The sequence below is a fragment of the Macaca mulatta genome, chromosome 4, assembly GCF_049350105.2.
Source record: "Macaca mulatta isolate MMU2019108-1 chromosome 4, T2T-MMU8v2.0, whole genome shotgun sequence".
Taxonomy (NCBI): Eukaryota; Metazoa; Chordata; class Mammalia; order Primates; family Cercopithecidae; genus Macaca; species Macaca mulatta.
This window is the reverse complement of record NC_133409.1, coordinates 3,425,767-3,447,766: the sequence shown is the minus strand read 5'-3', so window position 1 is coordinate 3,447,766 and position 22,000 is coordinate 3,425,767. Positions and strand designations below refer to the sequence as shown.

The 22,000-nt window shown below is 49.5% G+C and overlaps 1 protein-coding gene across 2 annotated transcripts in view; it reads left to right on the top strand.

The window, feature by feature from the left end:
• The window catches only part of SMOC2 (SPARC related modular calcium binding 2), a 222,139-nt gene that overhangs the window by 146,610 nt on the left and 53,529 nt on the right, over positions 1-22,000 (top strand). For both annotated transcript variants that reach the window (XM_015137722.3, XM_015137721.3), the window contains exons 8-9: positions 5,272-5,458; positions 16,584-16,666. In XM_015137722.3, coding sequence (XP_014993208.1) covers positions 5,272-5,458; positions 16,584-16,666 — 270 coding nt within the window. The remainder of the gene's footprint in view (positions 1-5,271; positions 5,459-16,583; positions 16,667-22,000) is intronic.

The following is a 22,000-nucleotide window of genomic DNA, read 5'->3' as shown; positions in this document are numbered from 1 at the left end:
TTAGGGGCAGCCGGCCTGGTGGTGGTCAGGTGTGGCATTAGTTTAGGGGCAGCCGGCCTGGTGGTGGTCAGGTGTGGCATTAGTTTAGGGGCAGCCGGCCTGGTGGTGATCAGATGTGGCATTAGTTTAGGGGCAGCTGGCCTGGTGGTGGTCAGGTATGGCATTAGTTCAGGGGCAGCCGGCCTGGTGGTGGTCAGGTGTGGCATTAGTTCAGGGGCAGCCGGCCTGGTGGTGGTCAAATTGACACTTTCAAGTACTTCTGGTTTTCAAGAGCTTCACGGGATCCTGTGCTTGCTGGAAGTTGAGCAATAACTCTCCAAATGTTAATGCAAAACTCTTAAGGGTGTGAGCTTGCCAAAAAACATACATCTGCAGCATGCGATTTCTTGAAATATGGCCAAATATGGAGATTTCATTTTTAGAATGGATGTGATTTGTTCTTGCTTCCTATAAAAATGTTTCAGACATCGTCATATTGAATCAAGTAGACTTCATTTAATGAGGTAATTATGTAAGAGTTTTTTTTAATGTTCATAAATGTCTGGCAGCCGCTTATTATCATCTAAAAACTCCGCTTGGTTGTCAGATTATTTGAACAAACTGTCAGACACATTATAAGTCACAAGCATCTAATGCTAGTTTGGGAAATGAACTCATATTTTTTTAATAGACCTTCTACCAACTTTACAAAGGTAGCTTTCTACAAATTAAAAAAAAAGTTGTTACATGGTTATAAAACTTAAAATTTATAGAAGTAATTTGGAATGGGAATCATGTTTCTATAAAACCTAAAATTTATAGAAGTGAAATTGAAATCATATTTCTATAAAAGTTAGAGTTTATAGAAGTAAATTGGAATTGAAATTGTGTTTCTCTAAAACAACATTTATAGAAGTAAATTGGAATTGGAATCATGTTTCTAGCCTAATATTTAATGAGACAATATGGAGGAAGACTGTCTCCAATGTGCTAATTACTTTTCGGGAGTGTGTTCAGGATGAGGCCCACAGGTCTGCAGGCCAGGGATCTGAGCCTCAGACAGCAGTCAGGGCAGGGAGCACACAGGCAATGCTGGTGGAACTAGAAAAGCACAAACCACGCAATAGAACTAGCTATGAAAGAGAGCACCATGCAATCACATTTATACTACAGAATTATTACAGAACTTATACTGCAGAATTAATACATTTCCTTATGGGTTCTGAGTACCAACGGGGTGTCACTGACTGTGGCAACAGCAGAAACCTTCAGATTGAGGCAAAGTCAAAGCTTTGAGTGAGAATGAACTTAATACACTAAATTTAAAAATGTTGTAATTTGAGAGAATAATAAATTATTACATATTCTATGTTGTTCATATAATATATAATTAATATAATAATACTATAAGTAATATATATTATATATATGTATGTGTGTGTGTGCGTTAAAAGTCAGCTTCTTGAATGCCTTCATGTTGGAATTGCTTCTATTTGTGTTTTTTTCTTTCAGATTATTTTTTCTTTATACATTAACTCCTCAAAATTTATTATGTGAGAAAATGATGTAGTTAAGGGCCTTCTGAATAGGAAAAAAAAGTGACATATTTTCATCTAATATATTAAAATGGAATATTGCAATAGGGACTTTGTAATCATTATTACTTTTTTTTTTCTGAATTATTTCCAGAATTTCTAGCTTTATTTTTCTCTATCCATGGTCATTTTTGGAAGCTTAGCCTACTCCATCTAGAATCAACCATAACTTAATAGTAATATGATTAGTTGAAAACTTTAACTTTGGTTCCCTGTCCCCACTTAACAGAGCCAAGTGTCTCCACATTCCCACCTCGGTGTAATGCACCCCGTGGTCCTGTGTGGTCCCGCCGGTGACTCCACCACGATCCTGGAAACAGCCTCTCCTTCCCTAATTTCCCTGTCTCTACCCTTGCCATCCTGCTTCTCTCAGTCTTCAGATTCACTCAGTTCCCTTTTTCCTGCACCGTTAATGCTTCCCAAGGCCTCAAGGGCGTTTTTCTAGAGGATCGCTGAGCTCCTCCTTGGGCTCCTTCCTGCAGTCACTGCCCCGTGCGCCTCCCAGGACGGAAATCTCCTGTGCTGTCGTGACACAGGACCTGTCATGTGCGCATTCACCCCTCCTGCCTCCCTCTACCGGCGCGATTAAGTCCTTTGTAGAATAAGGACTTGTTTCCTGCCAGAGAGAACCACCCCAGTCAGCTCTGCCTGCAGAATGCTGCATTCTGGGATGTCCCGGGGGGAGGTGACAGTCACACGTGGAAATTACGTTCTGTGGCCTTCTCTTCCCAAGGGCCGTCATCGGTTTGTTTAAAGATCTTCTGCCTCTGTTGTGGTCCTTACTAAAAGAAAATGGAATTGCATTTCTCCAATGAGTTTGAAGTTCCCTCATGGAGCCAGGTTTATCAGATAAAACTGCATGGGTTAACAGCCTTCATCAACCACGATGTTTATATAAACAAACACGAGGTTTCTTCTGACTCTGCTCTAATAGCTTTGATATTTTATATCATGCTCATCAAATTTTAAGAGGTTGACTTAATCCATCTTATTTTGCTTATGATAAGCTTTCAAATATCACATAAAATCCTCAAGAGAGATGTTTCAGGAATTTTCGAGAATGATTTCTATAGCTGCAGCATGTCCCTGGATAGAGCGCAGAAAGTTGTCTCCTGTCTGGATCATCACACCATAAATTCTGTGCACTAATAAAATTTCTGAAGAAGCGCCACGGCAGTGCTGAGTTTCCAGGGTGCTGCTGGAGGGGCATGAACAGGCGTCATGTGAACACCGCGGTGCTGAGTTTCCAGGGTGCTGCTGGAGAGGCACGAACAGGCGTCACGTGAACACGGTGGTGCTGAGTCTTCCAGGGTGCTGCTGGAGAGGCATGACCAGGCGCCTCGTGAACACGGCGGTGCTGAGTTTCCAGGGTGCTGCTGGAGAGGCACGAACAGGTGTCACGTGAACACGGCAGTGCTGAGTTTCCAGGGTGCTGCTGGAGAGGCGGTTCCCGCCATCCTCAGCGGCTGCTCTCTGGAGATGCAGTTCCATTGAGTGATGCACCATGTGCTCTGAGGATTTCTGCAAAGCAACAACCTCCAGAAACATTTAGCGCAACCCTTGCTGTTCTCAGTTTCTTCCATGACCTAAAATAACTTACTGAGCAATTCAGAGAGAAATGCAAATCATTGTCCTTTTTTTTTCTTACCAGTTTCCTTGTTATCGTTGGGGCAAAAGCCTCTTTACTATAACCCAGAGGTGGGTTTTATTGATTCACCTGTGCATTTGCTGAGCAAAACCTGGAGCCCACAAAAAAGTACAGAACTTATAAGACAGAATCATGAAACTTCAGTCATTGACAGATTTCTTTCTGCTTCTTCTCTTGTTCATTAAACGGATTTTGAGCACCTATTGTGAGATTTGAATGACCCGTGAGTTCTGAGCTTATTCAAAAAAATGTTGATCTGAGCAGACACGATGACTTCACTTTAATGTTTATCATCCTCTCTTTCAAGTGTCTGAATACAGCGTATGAGATCACCAGGGGAGAGTGATTGTTAGTCACTTTGGAATAGAACTATAGGGGGGAGTCCAAAAGGTAACATTTGTTTTTACGTTCTTGCAGTGAAGACACAAAACGTATATGCTTTTACAAAATCTAATAGTAACATTTGGTAATATAGTCAGTAATGGACTAATCATAAAATTATGTATCTGATTATCCTCAGATGTTAAACAGAGTTGCTAGATATGCTAAAATCAGGGTGGTTTCCATTAATACCATCACAATTATTTATTATCTCAAAAGAAATGTATTGAGTGCCTGTTATAAGCCAGGCATCCTTTTAGCATTGGAAAAATAAAGCAATAGCTAACATTTGTGGAACTGTGTCAATATGACACAATGCACCTATAATCGCTTTTAATCCCCAGAACAATCCTTCATGCTGGGCTGTGATATGGACTCACCACACCAGCTTTGGTGGTGCTGAGCAGCTCTTATCAGCTTCCTAATGTGTCCCACCTGTCTGATATCCCCTTTAGGGTCATAAAAGCCCTATAACACTGTAGCTAATCAGCTTCAAAGCAGTCTTAAAGCACCATTTGTGGAAAATCACTTCCAGTAGGAGAGATTCGTGACGTCCCAGCCCGAGTTCCCTTCAGGCTGAGCAGAGGGGCTGCCCCTGCCGCTCCACCTGCGTGTTCCTGCTGCAGCCACCAATAGGTCACATGGGCTTTCATTCCTAGATGCTACTGCTCTCACCCTAGTGAGGGCCAGTCAGGAAGGGGTTGCCAGCACGCACTCATTCTCAGGTATTCCTGGCTTAACTATTTCGGGCAGAAGATGGATGTCAGACATACATACCTAAACACAAGGAGAAACTGAGTTTATTAACCAAGAGAGACCACCCTTTGCACATGGCAATGTGAGGTCCTAGAATTTTTGTCATTGTTTTATTTGCATGTGAGTGAGTTCAGTATTCATGTAGCACAATGCCTGGTTCACAGGCTGAGTATGAATACCTCTCATTATTATTCTTTACCAGTTTTCAGTAACAAAGCTTGGTTTGGAAATAGTGCAGTGGAAATTTCCACGATCTGGGGCTGAACAACTTTTAGATAGCCTGCACCTGCTCTGCTTAGTCCTAAGTCAGACCTTGGGGAGGCCCCAGGTGAGAGAGTGGATTTTCTTCCAAGTCATCCTCTCGTTTGGGGCTTGGGCGGGGGGCGATGAACCGCATGTTGAGAATGAGGGCAGAGGGATCACACAGGGAGCCTCGGAGTCTAAACACGACCTCGCCCTGGGGCCCGCTTTGAGGAGTCTCCAGCCTCAATGACAGGTGGCTCAGAGCAGGGAGCAGAGAAGAGTTCCAGCCACAGGGCTGGTTCTGCCTGGTCACATTCAGGAGTCCTGCGGGCGTCAGAACTGCTCGTGGATCCCCTCTCCCAGGCGACTGCCCATGCTGACTTGTGAGCTGTGCTGCCTGTTGAGCAGGAATGAGTCCATCGCTGTGGGGATGCTGTTGACAGTTCCGGGATCACAGCAGCACGCCAGGCTGCGGGAATTGGAGCTGCTTGAGCTTCCCCATGAGCTTCTGCCTCTCCCGCTGTGCACCCCACGCTGGCAGGCCCTCCTGCCCCCGGGGTGAAGGAGGACCACACCGTTCTTGGCAGTTCTCTGTGGCCTCCCAGGAGCTCTGCATGTGGGACGACGTCCCTGGATCCTGCTCACCTTTTGCCTCCTTCTTCCCCGCAGTGTCATCCTGTGACCAAGAGCACCAGTCTGCCCTGGAGGAAGCCAAGCAGCCCAAGAACGACAACGTGGTGATCCCTGAGTGTGCGCACGGCGGCCTCTACAAGCCAGTGCAGTGCCACCCCTCCACGGGGTACTGCTGGTGCGTCCTGGTGGACACCGGGCGCCCCATTCCCGGCACATCCACAAGGTAAATAGGCCGCACCCATCTCCATGACCATGGGAGGCTTTGGGGCGTGGAAGCCAGGAAAACAGAACCCTCACATCCCCGACGTGCATACACACTCACACACTCACACACACACTCACACACACTCACACTCACACACGCACACTCACACACTCCCCCATACACACTCACACACTCACTCACACACTCACACACACACTCACACACACACACTCACACTCACGCACACTCACACACTACCCCCATACACACACTCACACACACCCACACTCACACATGCACACTCACACACGCACACTCACACGGACACACACACTCCCCCCCCACACACCCCCACACTCACACACTCCCCCCATACACACTCAAACACACACACTCACACCCACTCATACAATCCCCCCACCCACACATGCACACGCACACTCACACACTCCCCCCACACACACACACTCACACCCACACTCATACAATCCCCCAAACACCCACACTCACATGCACACTCACACAGTCCCCCACACACACACACTCACACCCACACTCATACAATCCCCCACCCAAACACGCACATGCACACTCACACACTCCCCACACACACAACACTCACACACACACTCATACAATCCCCCAAACACCCACACACATGCACACGTGCACGCACACTGCCCCCACACCCACACACACACACACCCACACACACAACCCCAAACACGCACACTCTCACACACACACGCTCACACTCACACACTCCCCCCACCCCCACACACACTCTCACACACACTCCCCCCACACACTCATACAATCCCCCAAACACCCACACTCACACACACACTCATGCCCACACACACACTTCCCCCCACACACACTCATACCCACACTCACATACTCCCCACACACACACTCTCACACACACACACTCACGTCCACACTCATACAATCCCCCAAACACCCACACTCACACACACTCATGCCCACACACACACACTTCCCCCACACACACTCCCCCACACACACACTCATACCATCCCCCAAACACCCACACTCACACACACACTCATGCCCACACACACACTTCCCCCCACACACACTCATACCCACACTCACATACTCCCCACACACACACTCACACACACACACTCACGTCCACACTCATACAATCCCCAAACACCCACACTCACACATGCACACACACACTCCCCCACCCCCACACACACTCACACACACTCCCCCCACACACTCGTACAATCCCCCAAACACCCACACTCACACATTCATACCCACACACAGCTTCCCTCCATACACTCGCCCCACACACACTCATACCCACACTCACATACTCCTCCCACACCCACACACACTCACACACACAATCTTACACACACACCCACACTCATACAATTGCTCAAACACCCACACTCATACACACACTCACACATACACCCACACTCATACAATCCCCCAAACACCAACACTCACACACACACACATACACTCCCCCCACACATACAATCCCCCAAACACCCACACTCTCTCACACACACACTCATACCCACACTCACACACTTCGCCCCCACACACACACTCCCCCCACACTCATACACACACACTCATACCCACACTCACATACTCCCCACACTCACACACACACACACACTGTCTCACAAACTCACACCCACTCATACAATCCCCCAAACACCCACACTCACACACTAATACCCACACTCATACAATCTCCCAAACACCCACACTCACACACACTCACATACACTCCCCCCCATACACTCAATCCCCCAAACACCCACACGCACACACCCACACTCATAATCCCCCAAACATGCACACTCACACACTCACACACACTCATACCCACACTCACACACTTCCCCCCACACTCACACACTTCCCCCCACACTCACACGCACACTCCCCCCACACTCATACACACACTCATACCCACACACATACTCCCCCACACCCATACTCACACACACTCTCATACACACTCACACCCACACTAACTCCCCCAACACACCCCCACACTCACACATATGCCCATTTGCACACTTCTCCCACACACACTGTCATGCACACTCACCCACACTCACACACTTCCCCCACACACCCACACTCACACACACACTCTCCCCACACACTCGCACAGTCTCTCCATCAGCTGTGGGTGTTGCACCTCCTCACCTGGGTGGTCTGGGGCTCCAAGTCTCGTTCACCCATCACAGGGCGATCCTCTGCTCTTGCGGCATGAGGTGCCTATAAAAACCAGTGGCTGGGCCTGGCACGGTGGCTCACGCCTGTAATCCCAGAACCGTGGGAGGCCGGGGCAGGTGGATTGCCTGAGGTCAAGAGTTCGAGACCAGCCTGGACAACATAGTGAAACTCCCATCACTAGTAAAAATACAAAACATTAGCCAGGCGTGGTGGCAAATGCCTGTAGTCCCAGCTACTCGGGAGGCTGAGGCAGGAGAATTGCTTGAACCCGGGAGGCGGAGCTTGCAGTGAGCTGAGATCCGCCATTGCACTCCAGCCTGGGCGACAGAGCGAAATTCCGCTTCAGCTGTTGGAGGAAACCGTTTCTTTCATGGCCTCCAAAACCGCCCGAGTGGCAGCTGGAGAGCAGCAGGGCCTTCGCCTTCACAGGCAGCCCCACTCCTCTGCCCCACTCAGAATCTGAAAAGTGGCTCTGGGGCCCAGTGCCAGGGTGGAAACGTGGACAGCATCAAATACCAGTGGCAACTTCCTTCTGCTCCTGGTTTTGGCAAAGGGAGCTCAGCATTTCATAAGCTGAAAGAACCGATTGTCGAAGATGGGTTTTTATGGTGCCTGGAATTTATCACTTTTAGAAAAAGTGAGACTGTGCTAAAGACAAGGGCAATGAAAGTTATTCGAGGGTCTGCAATACAAAAATAACTTGTTCACTCGAGTTTTGTGTGAGTTGGAGCAACGTGAGGGATTTCACTGTAGCACCCGAAGAACAAGAGTTGTGTGTTCATGGAAATTGTATAACCGTGAGTAGAAATGGTTTTGCAGCTCTTTGTAACATGAATTTGACTTTGATTTTTCCTAGATTTGTATAAAAATAGTTTTAAAATCTATGAAAATACTATCTCTTAAATGTTATCAAATGTAGCCACTGATGTCACGTCTAATGCTTAGGCATGAGCATTTGGATGCTTCCTAAACTATTTTCCAAATTTGTCCTCAAGTGTCACCAGTAGACGTTTGTGGGGGAAACTGTGTAATTTCCAGGGGCTCAAGGGGACTAATGCCTGTTTCACCAAGATTGGGTTCACCTATCACCGTCTGGCCCGGTGGGAGTCCTGCTTTGGGGAGTGTGATGACGCCGGGGTGTGAGTGCCACCCCTTCCTAGCCAGCACTCCACTGTCCGGTCGCCCCGGCTGACCGTCTGCTCTTGACACCCCACTCAGCTGACACTGCACAGGGGTGCTGAGGCCAGCGGCTGAGGCTTGGCTTCTGCGGGGCTGATATGAGGGATTGGTTCAAACCCACGTGCTCTGCAGGACCTGAAGAGAACGTAAACCCGTGTGCTCTATGGGGCTTGAAGAGAACATAAACCTTTTCAAGGTTTTGGTATGAGAATTATATAATAATTCCTATATTATTTTCCAAATTTGTCATCAAGTGTCACCAGTAGACATTTGTAGGGGAAACTGGTTTCCAGGGGCTCATGCTGACTAATGCCTGTTTCACCAAGATTTTTTTAGTTTCTGTGCCTGGGTGTACAGGAGTACTGTTGTTTGAGAAACCTTTCTGGGAAGCAATGTTTCTGCGTCTCTTAGAGCTCTGGCTGGTTTACTGTGCATATAAGTTGGGGCAGCCCCAGCCCCCAGTGAGGCCCCTCTAACAGAGGTGGAGACCGTTGGCAGATGCTGTTTTACACACGCCAACGAAAATCTTTAAGCTGTCAAACCCAGAGCTCCTCAACTGGCTCTGAAATTATGAGATCAGCATTTATAACATTGTCCCTGAAGAACCTGCCAACGTCCAATATTGTGATAGGCTAGGAACACAATAACCCCTCTCTTCCCGTCCATCGATGCTGGTTTCATTCCGCCTGGACTTCATCCTGCTTTCACGGTAGAAAGAAAAGTCTCTGGCTGTCCCATTCCCTATTTCTGCCTACAGAAGGGGGCAGCTCCGTCTTCTTGGAGTTTCAGAAAGAACTTGAAATTAAACAAATGGAGACAACTCCTTAGATTCGGCATGTGATTTTACCTTTATTATTTTCCATTCATTCATTCACCACAAATACTGATTGTCGACAACATTCAAACCCTCTTCCAGGGACTGAGGAAATAGCGTTGAATAAGAGAGGAGAAGCCCCACGTCTCCTGCGGTTTACACTCTGCCAGGGGGGCATCAGGCCCAGAACTGTTGTACCTTGCTGCCAACAGAAAGCCCCCAAATTTACCCAGTCTCCAAATGTACTTCTTACTCAACTCTGTAGAGACAGGAAGGTTCTGGACGGTTTCAGCAGTTCGAAGACGTAGTTGTCAGACGTCGTCGTGGGTGAGGGGGCGGTAGTTGTTTTGGTCTGTTCTGCCGTCTTCCTCTTCCTGGGGTGCTTTGCGGCTTGTTCGTGTCATTGCTGTTGGGGCATCATATGTAGCAGCGATAATGTATTGTGGAGAAAGAAAGACTGTTTTTCTGTTTGTCAGCAGAGAAAACCCTTCCCCACCCGCCTGCGGTGGTTTCGCCTCACCCTAATTGGCCAGAATATCACTGAACGCCCAGACCCAGACCTGCCTTGGGCTGGGGAGAAAAGGGGAAGGGACCTGTTGTAGTTCTTGTTTCAGCACCCAGGGCTGGACTAGGATTACCCTCTTGGCGCCCATGGCCACATGGAGCAGGGTCTGTGGCTAAGAAAGTCTTGCTTTTTTTTGTTACAAATGTGGAAGGGGGAGGCAGCCTGCAGGGTCTGGTTGCTTGTGCAAACAGTTAGACAGGTGGTAGACACAAAGATGGTAGAGGTGGTGGGGCAAGACCAGGGCTGGGCCCAGTGAGGACAGGTCAGGGTGCCGGCACAGGCCTCTCTGAGGCTGAGATGCTGGAGGTAGTTGTAGCCACAGTGGGTGGAGAGGGTTGTTTCAGGCAGAGGGCAGGGAGTAGAGAGTCCTGGGAGAGATGAGTCTGGTGTGTTTGAATGGGGAGTGACAAGGTTTGGCTGTGTCCCCACCCAAATCTCATCTTGAATTGTAATTTCCATAATCCCCACGTGTTGAGGAAGGGACCTATGCTGTGGGAAATGATTGGATCATGCGGGTGGTTTCCCCCTTGCTGTTCTCATGGATCCGATGGTTTTATAAGTGTATGACATTTCCCCTACTTGCACTCATTCCATCCTGCCACCCTGTGAAGAGGTACCTGCTTCTCCTTTGCTTTCCTCCGACTGTAAGTTTCCTGAGGCCTCCCAGCCATGCTGAACTGTGAGTCAACTAAACCTCTTTTCTTTAGAAATTACCCAGTCTCAGGTATTTCTTCACAGCAGCATGAGAACAGATTAATACTGGGGGTGTCATATGGGAGGGGCGATGGGGAGCAGCTAGAGAGCTGGTGGAAGCCAGAGAACAGAGTGGGCCCACTCACCATGGGGCTGGAACACCTGTCACATCCCAGCTCCCCTGGGAAACTGCTGGGACAGTTTAGCAGAGGAGTGATACAATCTCTCAACAATCCTGAAAAGCACTCACATTTATCCATTCACCTTTTATTCAATAAACATGTGAATGCCCTCAATGTTCCAGGCATCGTTCTGGGAGCTGGGGATACACCAGTGAACAAAACAGGCACAGTCCCTGCTTCCACGGAGCCTGCATGCTAATGGGAGGACGCAGATAATAAGCCAAACAAACACATCACACTTAACAGACATGAGTAAACATGTGGTATCATGTCAAATGCTCTGGAGGAAAAAAACCCAATAATCCACAAGAGGGACTTGGGATGGGGCACAGCTTGAAGGAAATGGCAGGGGCGACTCCCTGAAATGCTGACATCAGAGTCGAGACCTCAAGAAGTTGGTAGGGGAGCAAGGAAGCCTGCAGAAGGCCAGCCCAGTCAGAGATAGTGAATGCCACTGAGGGCCCAGCCCCAGAACCCAGTGCAGTTTTTATCAAAAGGTGTAGTGTATCGGTTAGAAAGCTTTTGGTTTCATGTAGTGAGATGAGAAACTGACAAATAAATATAAATGAGCAGAGACGGCGTGATCTCGCTGAGAGGCATAGCAGTGGAGCGGCCTCAGCTTCGGTTGAGGCTGTCACCTGGCAATGTTGCCGAGGACATTCCCTCTCCCAAATCTGCCCTGACACCCTCATTCTGTTTTCTTGGCCATGAGGCAGGTTCCCCTCTTGGTCACAGGATGGCTGCAACAGATCCGGACATCTCATCCAGATGCCACGGTGCTCAGAGGACACAGGAACCCATCTCTTTGTTTCTTTGGAGCCAAAAATACCTTCCCTAGAATTCTGCTAGCAAATTTAATTAATGGATCATTGGTCAGAATTAGATCATACGCCCATGGCTAAACCCACTGCTGGCAAGAAAAATTGAGTTGGTTTAAACTGGTTTAAGTTGATCACCTAGGGAGACATGGGTACTGGGCACCAGGCAAAATAGTCAATATTAGGCAGTATCTGATAAGCCACAGCCAGCTTCACTAGTCCTCATCTCCCAGTGATTCTGCCATTACTGAGTAGCCAGGTCCCATTTCTATTTAAACACCCTCTGTTCCATCAGTGCAATTTTCTTATTAATTTTCTGAAATAACAGTCCCAGGGAGATACTTTATAGTTTTGATTTATACCTAGGTTGGCAGTTAAAGTGTTTGTTTTCTTTAATCATCCTCTAAATTTCCTGACAGGGAAGAAACATTTAATAATCCAATAACAATAAGAAGCTATAAACACAAAATGCATCGTCCTTTATATGTGACCTCTCTTTTCCTCATGTCACCATGCATGAGAATTAAAAGGCATTAGCTTTGTGGTGGACTCATCCCAAGGACCACAGACACATGCCACTCTGTCTAGACGAGCCGGGGGCGGGGGCAGCTTGCTCTGGTGCAGTTCCTAGTTGGAGCCATCACTTTGAAGGAGACATGAGGAGGGGCAGAGGCTTCAGCCCTTCCTAGTGCTCCTGACTTTTGTGTCAAAATTGGCATCTTGGTCATTGTTTGCAGATCCCAGAAGGAGGGGTCCAGGCACCTGTCATGAGTGCAGGTCCCCATGAATGGTAGAGTCCAGGTGGGAGCCAAGGGGCAAGTTTCCCCTGGGCCACTAACAGTAGTGGGGAGAGAGTGGGAAGGGGCTGTCGGACTGAGCTGAGTCAGGCCGATGGCCAGATTCTGCATTTGTGCCCAGAACAGAGAGGCTGATGAAGGCTTCGTCTGTCTGCCATCCATCTGCTGGCTGTTCCTACCTCACATCTGGGCAGCCTCTGTTCCCTGACCCCAGAGCATGTGTCTCAGTGAGGTATGTAGCCTCTGTTCTCCAACCCCAGCACGTGGCTCTCAGTGGGGTGAGCAGAGGGTCTTGTGGGCATAGGACTGCATTTCTCCCTGGCAGAGAGCCTGGTATCTGATGGGCAATGACAGAAGAGACATTTGTGTTTTTTCTTATACAAATAAGTTAAACTAAACCTATTGAAAAAGAATGGTGATGTAGGTCAAAGCTGAAATTAACGGACTTATTTCTCCTCTTTCTCCTGTCTTGAGAATGCCAATTCTTCAAGTCATGGGCATTTCACGCTACTCATTAAAAGAAGCAGAATACTGTCACTTAAATATATTTTTTTATATTAACATCAGTGATGAGATTTGCAACCTACCTCTAGCCCAAATTTGGAACAAAACCGAAATGCCCATCCAGGGTGGCGGGCTTCCAGATTGCTTTGGAGCTAGGAGATTCGGAATGAGGGTAAGAAATGATCTAGTCTCATGCTGCCCATGTGAAGGATAAAAGTACTGATCCTGAAGGGCTTCAGGAGCACAACTCAGAGTTCATGTTAACACTTCCTTTTTCTAACGCTACAGAGCAGTCCAGGGCTCCAACCAGGTGTACCCTCCGATACTCTGAGAAGCAAGATGGCCCCTGAGGGCTGGGACTCTATCCTCAGAGTCTACGTCATCCATTCCGAGCTAGGACATTTGCCTGGCTTTTTGCAGCTCACCCTTCACAAGCCCTCGGGTAGGAAGGTGTCCATTCTAATGTAGGTCTCAGTTCAGCCCCCAAGACGCTGCCCCAGAGCTTGAAGTGAGGATCTTTCAGCCCTGAGAGCGCCCTAGTTCTACAGATTTAACATGCATGGGTAAAAATAAGAGCTTACTAATCCCTCAGGAAGCCAGCTTCTTGTACACATCATCTCTGCGTGAATGTTTTACTTTTCACCTGCCGGCCGCAGCAGCAGCTGCATTAGGAGATTCCTGGCTGGGTAACAGGTCCTCACCTGCCGGCCGCAGCAGCAGCTGCATTAGGAGATTCCTGGCTAGGTAACAGGTTCTTTACTGAGTTCACCTTTGTTGTAACCTCTTGGGGCTGACCCCCATCCCCACATCTTTTTTTTTTTTTTTTTTTTGAGACGGAGTCTCGCTCTGTCGCCCAGGCTGGAGTGCAGTGGCGCCATCTCTGCTCACTGCAAGCTCCGCCTCCCGGGTTCACGCCATTCTCCTGCCTCAGCCTCCTGAGTTGCTGGGACTACAGGCTCCTGCCACCATGCCTGGCTAATTTTTTTTTTTTGTATTTTTAGTAGAGATGGGGTTTCACGTGTTAGCCAGGATGGCTTTTGCTTAGAATGTGATAACTTAATTGTTGCCAGAATGTGTCAGAGACTTTCATTTCAAAAACAACATTTCAAAAAGATAAATTAAGTTCGTGTGACTGGGGCGGCACGTTTTCTGGTATCAAAGAGGCTACTGGGGGCCAAAGGCGGCAGGAGTGTGAGGTTCCTGACTCTTATGACAGCTGGGTGGGGTCCTTTATCTGGGACTGCTGGACTCTCTGGGGCCTCTGTTAGAACACTTCACATATGTCCCTTTAGAGAGAAATTTCGTTTTATTTTCTATGACTAAAAAGCATGTAAACAATGAAAAAAATAGAACCTAAAATGATCTCTGTGAGGTAAATAGGATCTTGTAGCCCTTTCTTTAAGAATGAAAAAGGAAACTAGGGCAGAGGGAGAGGATGAGAACCGGCAGAACTCTGGCCTCCTGACCACCTCAGGGCTGCGGACCGGCACGTTCCTCCCACACCCCTCCTGCCGGCCTCCTGCTTATCTTCCTCATTTTCCAAGGAGTCTTTCCGGAGCCCCAAGACTGCGCCTGTGCCCCATGACGGTGCCGGCGGACTCTGTGTCTCCCAGTGTGTCACTTGCCAGGGCCTGAGGAGGCCTCCACGAAGGATTCCACGTGCCTGACACGCATGGACGGGAGGGGCGCGGGCTGGGGAGCCGCCATCCAGCGTGAGGTCAGCTGAGTGGAGGGGAAGGGAGGAAGGTTGGTGTGGGCCGTCTGGGGTCCTGCGAGTCCACAGGAAGGGGCAGTGGGTGCGCTGACCCAGGAATCTCCCATCTCCCAGTAACGCACCTCCCCGGCGTCTCCTTCGTGCCGGTGAGAAGCTCCACTTCTTGGTGAAAGCCGCGGTGAAGGACTTCTGTGCAGAAGGTCGTCCTCCTTTGGGGTGGGGGCTCCGGGAGGCAGGTTCTCATGGTGGCCCGCGCTCTATTTAAATGTCCACCTCCTCCGCTGGATGAGGCTGGTGGTCTGCGTGAGACGGGTCCCCTTGCCTTACACCCAGGACAAGGATAAAACCTGAGCAAAGCAGGCCTTGGTCAAGCGCTGCTGAACGGCACGCATATGTCAGTGTTTATGAGCTGTTTATCCGGATTTGGATCTGACACCCTTAGGGACAGGCGCCCTGGTTCCCACCGCAAATTCAATAGAACCACGGAGACACCTGCTCCCACGAGCCCTGCAGCCGCAGCAGCCAGGGCACCTGCCCTCTTGGATGTCAGCCCCACCTGTTCAGGACTTCACCTGCAGTTTGCCATTGATGCTAAGTGGGACCAGAGAGTCTTTTTTTTTTTTTTTTTTTTTTTAAACACTGAGGGAAACTTTTGTAGCTTCATGAGGTGGATTGGAGATGAGTTGGCCTTTGGTGCTACAGGAATCTAAATCCTGAAATCCTTTGTGTCCTTTCCTTGGGCAGGGTGGGGGTAGTGGTCACACCCTCTGTCCTCGTGCACACGCTCCTGCTCTGATGAAACAACTCAAGTGCTTGCTCCATACAGCCTTGCAGTAGGAGGAGGGGAGGTGTGGACGCTGCTCCATACAGCCTTGCAGTAGGAGGAGGGGAGGTGTGGACGCTGCTCCATACAGCCTTACAGTAGGAGGAGGGGAGGTGTGGACGCTGCTCCATACAGCCTTACAGTAGGAGGAGGGGAGGTGTGGACGCTGCTCCATACAGTCCTGCAGTAGGAGGAGGGGAGGTGTGGACGCTGCAGTAGGAGGAGCGGAGGTGTGGACGCTGCTCCATACAGCCCTGCAGTAGGAGGAGGGGAGGTGTGGGCACTGCAGTAGGATGAGGGGAGGTGTGGACGCTGCAGTAGGAGGGGAGGTGTGGACGCTGCTCCATACAGCCCTGCAGTAGGAGGAGGGGAGGTGTGGACGCTGCTCCATACAGCCCTGCAGTAGGAGGAGAGGAGGTGTGGACGCTGCTCCATACAGCACTGCAGTAGGAGGAGCGGAGGCGTGGGCGCTGCAGTAGGAGGAGCGGAGGCGTGGGCGCTGCAGTAGGAGGAGCGGAGGTGTGGGCACTTGGCAGCTGCTAGATGAGATTCGTTTCAGAGACCGATGGAGAGACGGCCCTGCAGTGTGATTGAAGTCACAGTGTGCTTCTTCCTACTGACTGCAAGAATAGTTTTATCTGCCAAATGTCCACAAAGGTGACAGAAAGGAGTGAGGTCATGGGTGTGGCAGCATGAGAGCCACAGGTCACGCTGTATGCTGGGGTAGGACACTGCAGAAATGGAAGACAAACCACAGCCCGTCTCAAGCCCATTGTTTTCTCTCTTCTTCCCCTGCCTTCCCCCTGCCCATAGGTATGAGCAGCCGAAATGTGACAACACGGCCAGGGCCCACCCAGCCAAAGCCCGGGACCTGTACAAGGGCCGCCAGCTACAAGGTGAGTAGCACCCACAAGTGTGGCCCGAATCCACAGGCTCCATCATGAAGTTTCTTGCAAATGTAGAATGAAAAAGAGTTTACCTGACCATTTCCCAGGCGGCCTGTCTGACTCTGGGGCCTCTTGCCTCCTTGCAGAGGGCGCTGAGTCCGTGCAGGGAGACAGGGGTCCAGGAGCCACACTGGGAGCACCTGAGGGGCTCCTCCCTGCTGCTGTGTATGGAAGGTCAGACATGGAAGAGAAAGAAAGGACCCCTCACAAATCAGATCACACAGCACCCCAACATCTCCAGATGTGCCCGAACCCCACAGCCCAAAGTACCCTTTATTGATTCTACCTACGTTTCACTGTCATTTTCTGACATTCCTTTTGCATTGAATCAATAGTTCATGAAGCTAAAGTTTAGGTTTTAAGAAAACATGAGTTGAATGTATGTATTGAGTTTAATTACAAAGAAATATTGGAATGAAACAGAGGTGAATTAAAATTTACAATAATTGAAAAATGCGGTCAAAAAAAGTCATCATGGGGTGAATTTGATATCATTGAGAAGCTTCAGAGCTACTTGCCGTTTGTTTCATTTTGACCTTTTTTTCTCTGAATATCTCCAGATCGTGTATGTTTAACCAGAGACATGAAAATCTCAGAGACATGAAAATCACACTACCGTGTACTTTGTTTAGAGTGCGTGCTTGATCTTGGTCTCTTGCAGAAACTGGATGAATTCCTGATTAGTAAATTTTTGTGGTTCCTGTATTGTTTGTACTGTCATTGATAGAAAGGGTTTTAAATTGTAACAAGTAAAGATGTTCGGTTTGTAAATGAGGACAGAGGAGAGCAGAATATCCACAGTGTATACATTTTTCATTGCTACGTGTTCCTAGCGATTCCACAACATTAGTAACGAAAATGCTTGACACGGGGAAGCAGAGGGCGGAACGTGGTCCCGGGGACACGCAGCGCGGCTGTTCTGCCAGCTCTTGGTAAACACCGCGCTGTTGACTGACTTGGCTTGTTTGGAGCTGTCTTTGTCTTAGTTCTTCATGGTTTCCCAGCCGTGTACCTCCCCAGTGTCTTCCTTGTGAGGCAGGTTTGAGGAATCTGTTGGTTCTACTATTTTTTTTTTTTTAAATCAGAGTATGGTCCTTGTGTGAGCAATCAACTTGCTTTCTGTTGAACCAATCAGCTTCTTTCTGGATCTTGCAGGTGAGGGTGGGGGAAGAGAGCATGACGTGTGAACACGACACCCGTCCATGCACACGCCTAGTGAAGGGTGGTTTGCCTTTGACACCGTGTCTGCAGGCTATGCTCAGCTGCTGGCTGAATTCCATCCCCCTGATGGCTCTGTCAGGAGGGAGTTCTCCTCCTCCCTTATCTGGTGTAATCTCTTGTCTCTGAAGTCCGAGTTTAATATTGGTGGGCAAGATGTTTCCTTAAAAGACGTAATGAACTTCTCACATGCTTGCTGCATGGAAAGCCCTCAACAAACATTTGCTGGTTTTGGTTGGTCTTGACCTTGTCACATAAACTTCAGTCTGTCTCTTGCCCCTAGGGTACTTCTTGAATGGTCCAAGACTCTTAACTTATGTTTTTTTTTCTATAACACAAAGTTGCATGGCTTCTAAGCCAAGCTGCACTGTGGTCTTCACACATGCGGTACGAGTGCAATTTATGGAAGTCACGTTGTGCTTCTCATTGGTAAAAGGGACCACGACAGGGGATGGCTTCTGCTGCCCCTCAGGAGTGCACGTGGTAGGAAGACCTTTTCACGGTGGAATCGCATCTGTTACACTCCAGACCCAGACTACTGATGTAAAGATGACACAGTCGTTTGTCCAGTGAGAACAACTGGTTCCTGATATTGAGAAACATGGAATGATGTCATTGTCTTCTCTGAGTGTCACACGTGCCGTTCGGAGAGAGAGCATCCCACACTGTGAGGATGGGCACGTTAGGGCTACAGAAACCATGCTCCTCTCTGCTAAGACGGGAGGAGAAGGATGGTTAGATGCTCACGACGAAGACGGCGTTTCCTTGCCTGCACCTCAAATGAAAACCAGGTTGCTGAGGCACCGAAGCCGCGTGACGCAGACTGTGCAAAGGTCAGCTTGTGCTGTTGCTGTGATGTTTGGGAGTGCGCTGTTCATGACCACTTAATTATTTTGATTATTTGGAGATAATTATCCTTATTAGGAAAAAACAAGTAGGTCTTAAAATAGCTCCAGGATAGAGGCTGTTCCTGGTAGAGAGGAGAAACCAATTTCCAAAATAACATGACAACATCTGAGTAGAAAGATCCTTCAAGTCCCATGTAGGCTAACATATTTTCTTCTTAAAAGGTACTGTTTTCTTTTGAAGTTGCTTTTCTAAGGTTTTGCCAATGGAGGTCCTTTATTTTCCATGTAAAGCTGATAATATTTTCACACAAAATTCACTTATGTGGGGTGAGCCGTGTATGCGTCACCAAATACTTATTCACATCTTATGTAGGACACTTAGCAGGTGTTTGGCAGCAAATGACCACTGAATCTTTGGAGGGCATCATTTTATTATGTGGCACAGGAGATCAAGGTCTGGCTTAAGAGGCTACATAGTGAGGACTGGGTCACCGTTTTGGCTTTTGAAGATTCTTTCATTGGTAGGTTTCCTCCTGGGACTATTGTGTCCTCTGTAGCAGAAATTCTAAAAAGAGACACAAAACCACACCTTCCTAACCACACCTTAAACTGCACCTTCTTAAACCACACCTTCCTACACCAGATCTTCTTAAACCAGACCTTTTTAAAAACCACACCTTCTTCTTGGACAAGTTCACCTACCTTTATCTTGCCCTGGCATCTCTGATCACACTCCGGTTGGTGTTTTAAATAATAAGGTTACTCTGTCTCTCCAGCCTCCCCAGCCCCCTGACATCCTCCCAGGTCCTCTTGTGAGGCTGGAGAACCACACACTTGCATTGAGCTGTGGTTCCTGTGTTGGGGCTGTGGTGTGTCTCTTGGGCACTGCCATGGCTCCCTTGTCCATGCCCCACCATGGCTCCTGTGTCCAGGACCCACTGTGGCTCCCGCGTCCAGCCCTGCTGTAGTTCCTGTGTCCAAGACCCACGGTGGCTCCCGTGTCAGGCCCAGCTGTGGCTCTCTTGTCAGGTCCTGCTGTGGCTCCCGTGTCTGGGCCCCACCGTGGCTCCCGTGTCTGAGCCTTGCAGGAATTCTTCCCTCTGCTTGAGCTGCATCTCTCTTAGCCCCTATGGCTCCCATGCATCCTTCAGGATGACTTCCTTGGGATGCCCAGGTGGCCGGCCACTCACATGCACCTGTCCAGCGTGTTCCCACCTGGTGGGGCACATTGTGTGGTGTGGGGGTGGACTTGCATGCTCTGCCCCGTGCCTCTCAGGGTCCCTGGGGAGGTAGAGACTGCATCTCTGTGTTCCCGGCATCTGCGAGGTGGGAACGAAGGATGTAGGTGGTTTTCTTTTCCTACGAGAAGACCTTTTTGGCTAATCTGTACTGAGTGATATTGGTAAGCTTTGACTTACTAGCCATGTGGTTTTGCTTATCTAGGGCCCTGCAGCACTGGTCTTGAATGGGCTTCCCAGTGTGGGGAGAGGATGACCTGAGCCTTTACTTGAAGAGTGTCACTGGGTTCGTGATCTCATCCGGGGAGAGGGTGACCCCAGCCTTTACTCAGACAGCAGTGCTGGGTTCATGATCTCCATCTGGGGAGAGGGTGACCCCAGTCTTTACTCAAACAGCAGCGCTGGGTTCGTGATCTCCATCTGGGGAGAGGGTGACCCCAGCCTTTACTCAAACAGCAGCGCTGGGTTCGTGATCTCATCCGGGGAGAGGGTGACCCCAGTCTTTACTCAAACAGCAGCGCTGGGTTCGTGATCTCCATCCGGGGAGAGGGTGACCGGAGCCTTTACTCAAACAGCAGCACTGGGTTCGTGATCTCATCCAGGGAGAGGGTGACTGGAGCCTTTGCTCAAACAGCAGCGCTGGGTTCGTGATCTCATCCGGGGAGAGGGTGACCCCAGTCTTTACTCAAACAGCAGCGCTGGGTTCGTGATCTCCATCTGGGGAGAGGGTGACCCCAGCCTTTACTCAAACAGCAGCGCTGGGTTCGTGATCTCATCCGGGGAGAGGGTGACCCCAGTCTTTACTCAAACAGCAGCGCTGGGTTTGTGATCTCCATCTGGGGAGAGGGTGACCCCAGCCTTTACTCAAACAGCGGCGCTGGGTTCGTGATCTCCGTCAGTCCTCAGGGCCCCTCTTGCTGAGTGAGAGGGGAAAGAGCCAGCACAGCCCCTTGCTTGCTTTAGCTGCGGCGCCAGCTGCATTTGTGATTCAGGCTCGTAGGCCCTCGGTGTGGCAAGGCAAAAGGCCATTGGCATGACCTTCGCAGAGAGGAGATGCAGGCGAAAGACAGAGGCGCAGGGAGATGCACCTGTCCAGAGCAGAGCGGGCCGAGTCGCCGGTGGGTTCAGGGCAGGAGCATCTGCCGAGGGGAGTTGGCTCAAAAACTTACAATGGAGACTTTGATCTAAAGTGAAGTCAAAATAAGTGATTTCATGGCCTTCCTCTCACGTTTCCTGATCATGCAATTGTGTCTTTCACCCTCGGATGTGGTTTTTCCGGCTGACTCTCATTCTCAGGAGCAGTCTTAGTCGAATGAGCAGACTGGCTTTCCTGTGGGTGTTGCTTTGTTTCGGTCTACACTGGCGGGGAACACCCCCGTTTTCCTGATCATGACGAACTGCGCTGCGTGCAGTCTGATCTCACTCTCAGGCACTGTGGTCTAGGCTTCCCCGAAGGCAGCACAGGAGCTGGGCCCTGGGGGTCAGGAAGGTGCAGGGGAAGTCTGACGTCTTCTGGGAGCCATTCCTTCCTCCACCAGCTCAGGGGAAAACTGCACTGTCTTTCTGTGGGTGTCCTGGTGTTGGTGGTTCAGCAATGGCACCAGAGTGAGGACAGAGGGGGGTGGCATGAGGAGCCCCTCAGGGAGCCTGGGCACCCTGGGCATGGCCCCTCTGTTACTGCCCTGTCACCCAAGCCAGGGTCCTCTCCTGGGTCCCCAGAGCTTCTCCACCTGGCACGCAGTCTAGGAAATGGTCTTTATTTTGGTCAAACAGCCTCTCACCCAAGTGTCTCTGGAAGCTCTGTGGACCCAGCAGCCTTCATGAATGGTCAAGCCCTCTCCCTAAAGGGCACGGCACAGGGCCGCTTCACATCTACAGCCAGGAGCGTCTCTTTTCTTGGGGCCACGAGCAATTGCCGGCGTAATTATAGTCTTTGACTCGTGTAGAAACCTTAGAGGCAGCCACTGGATTTTTCAAAC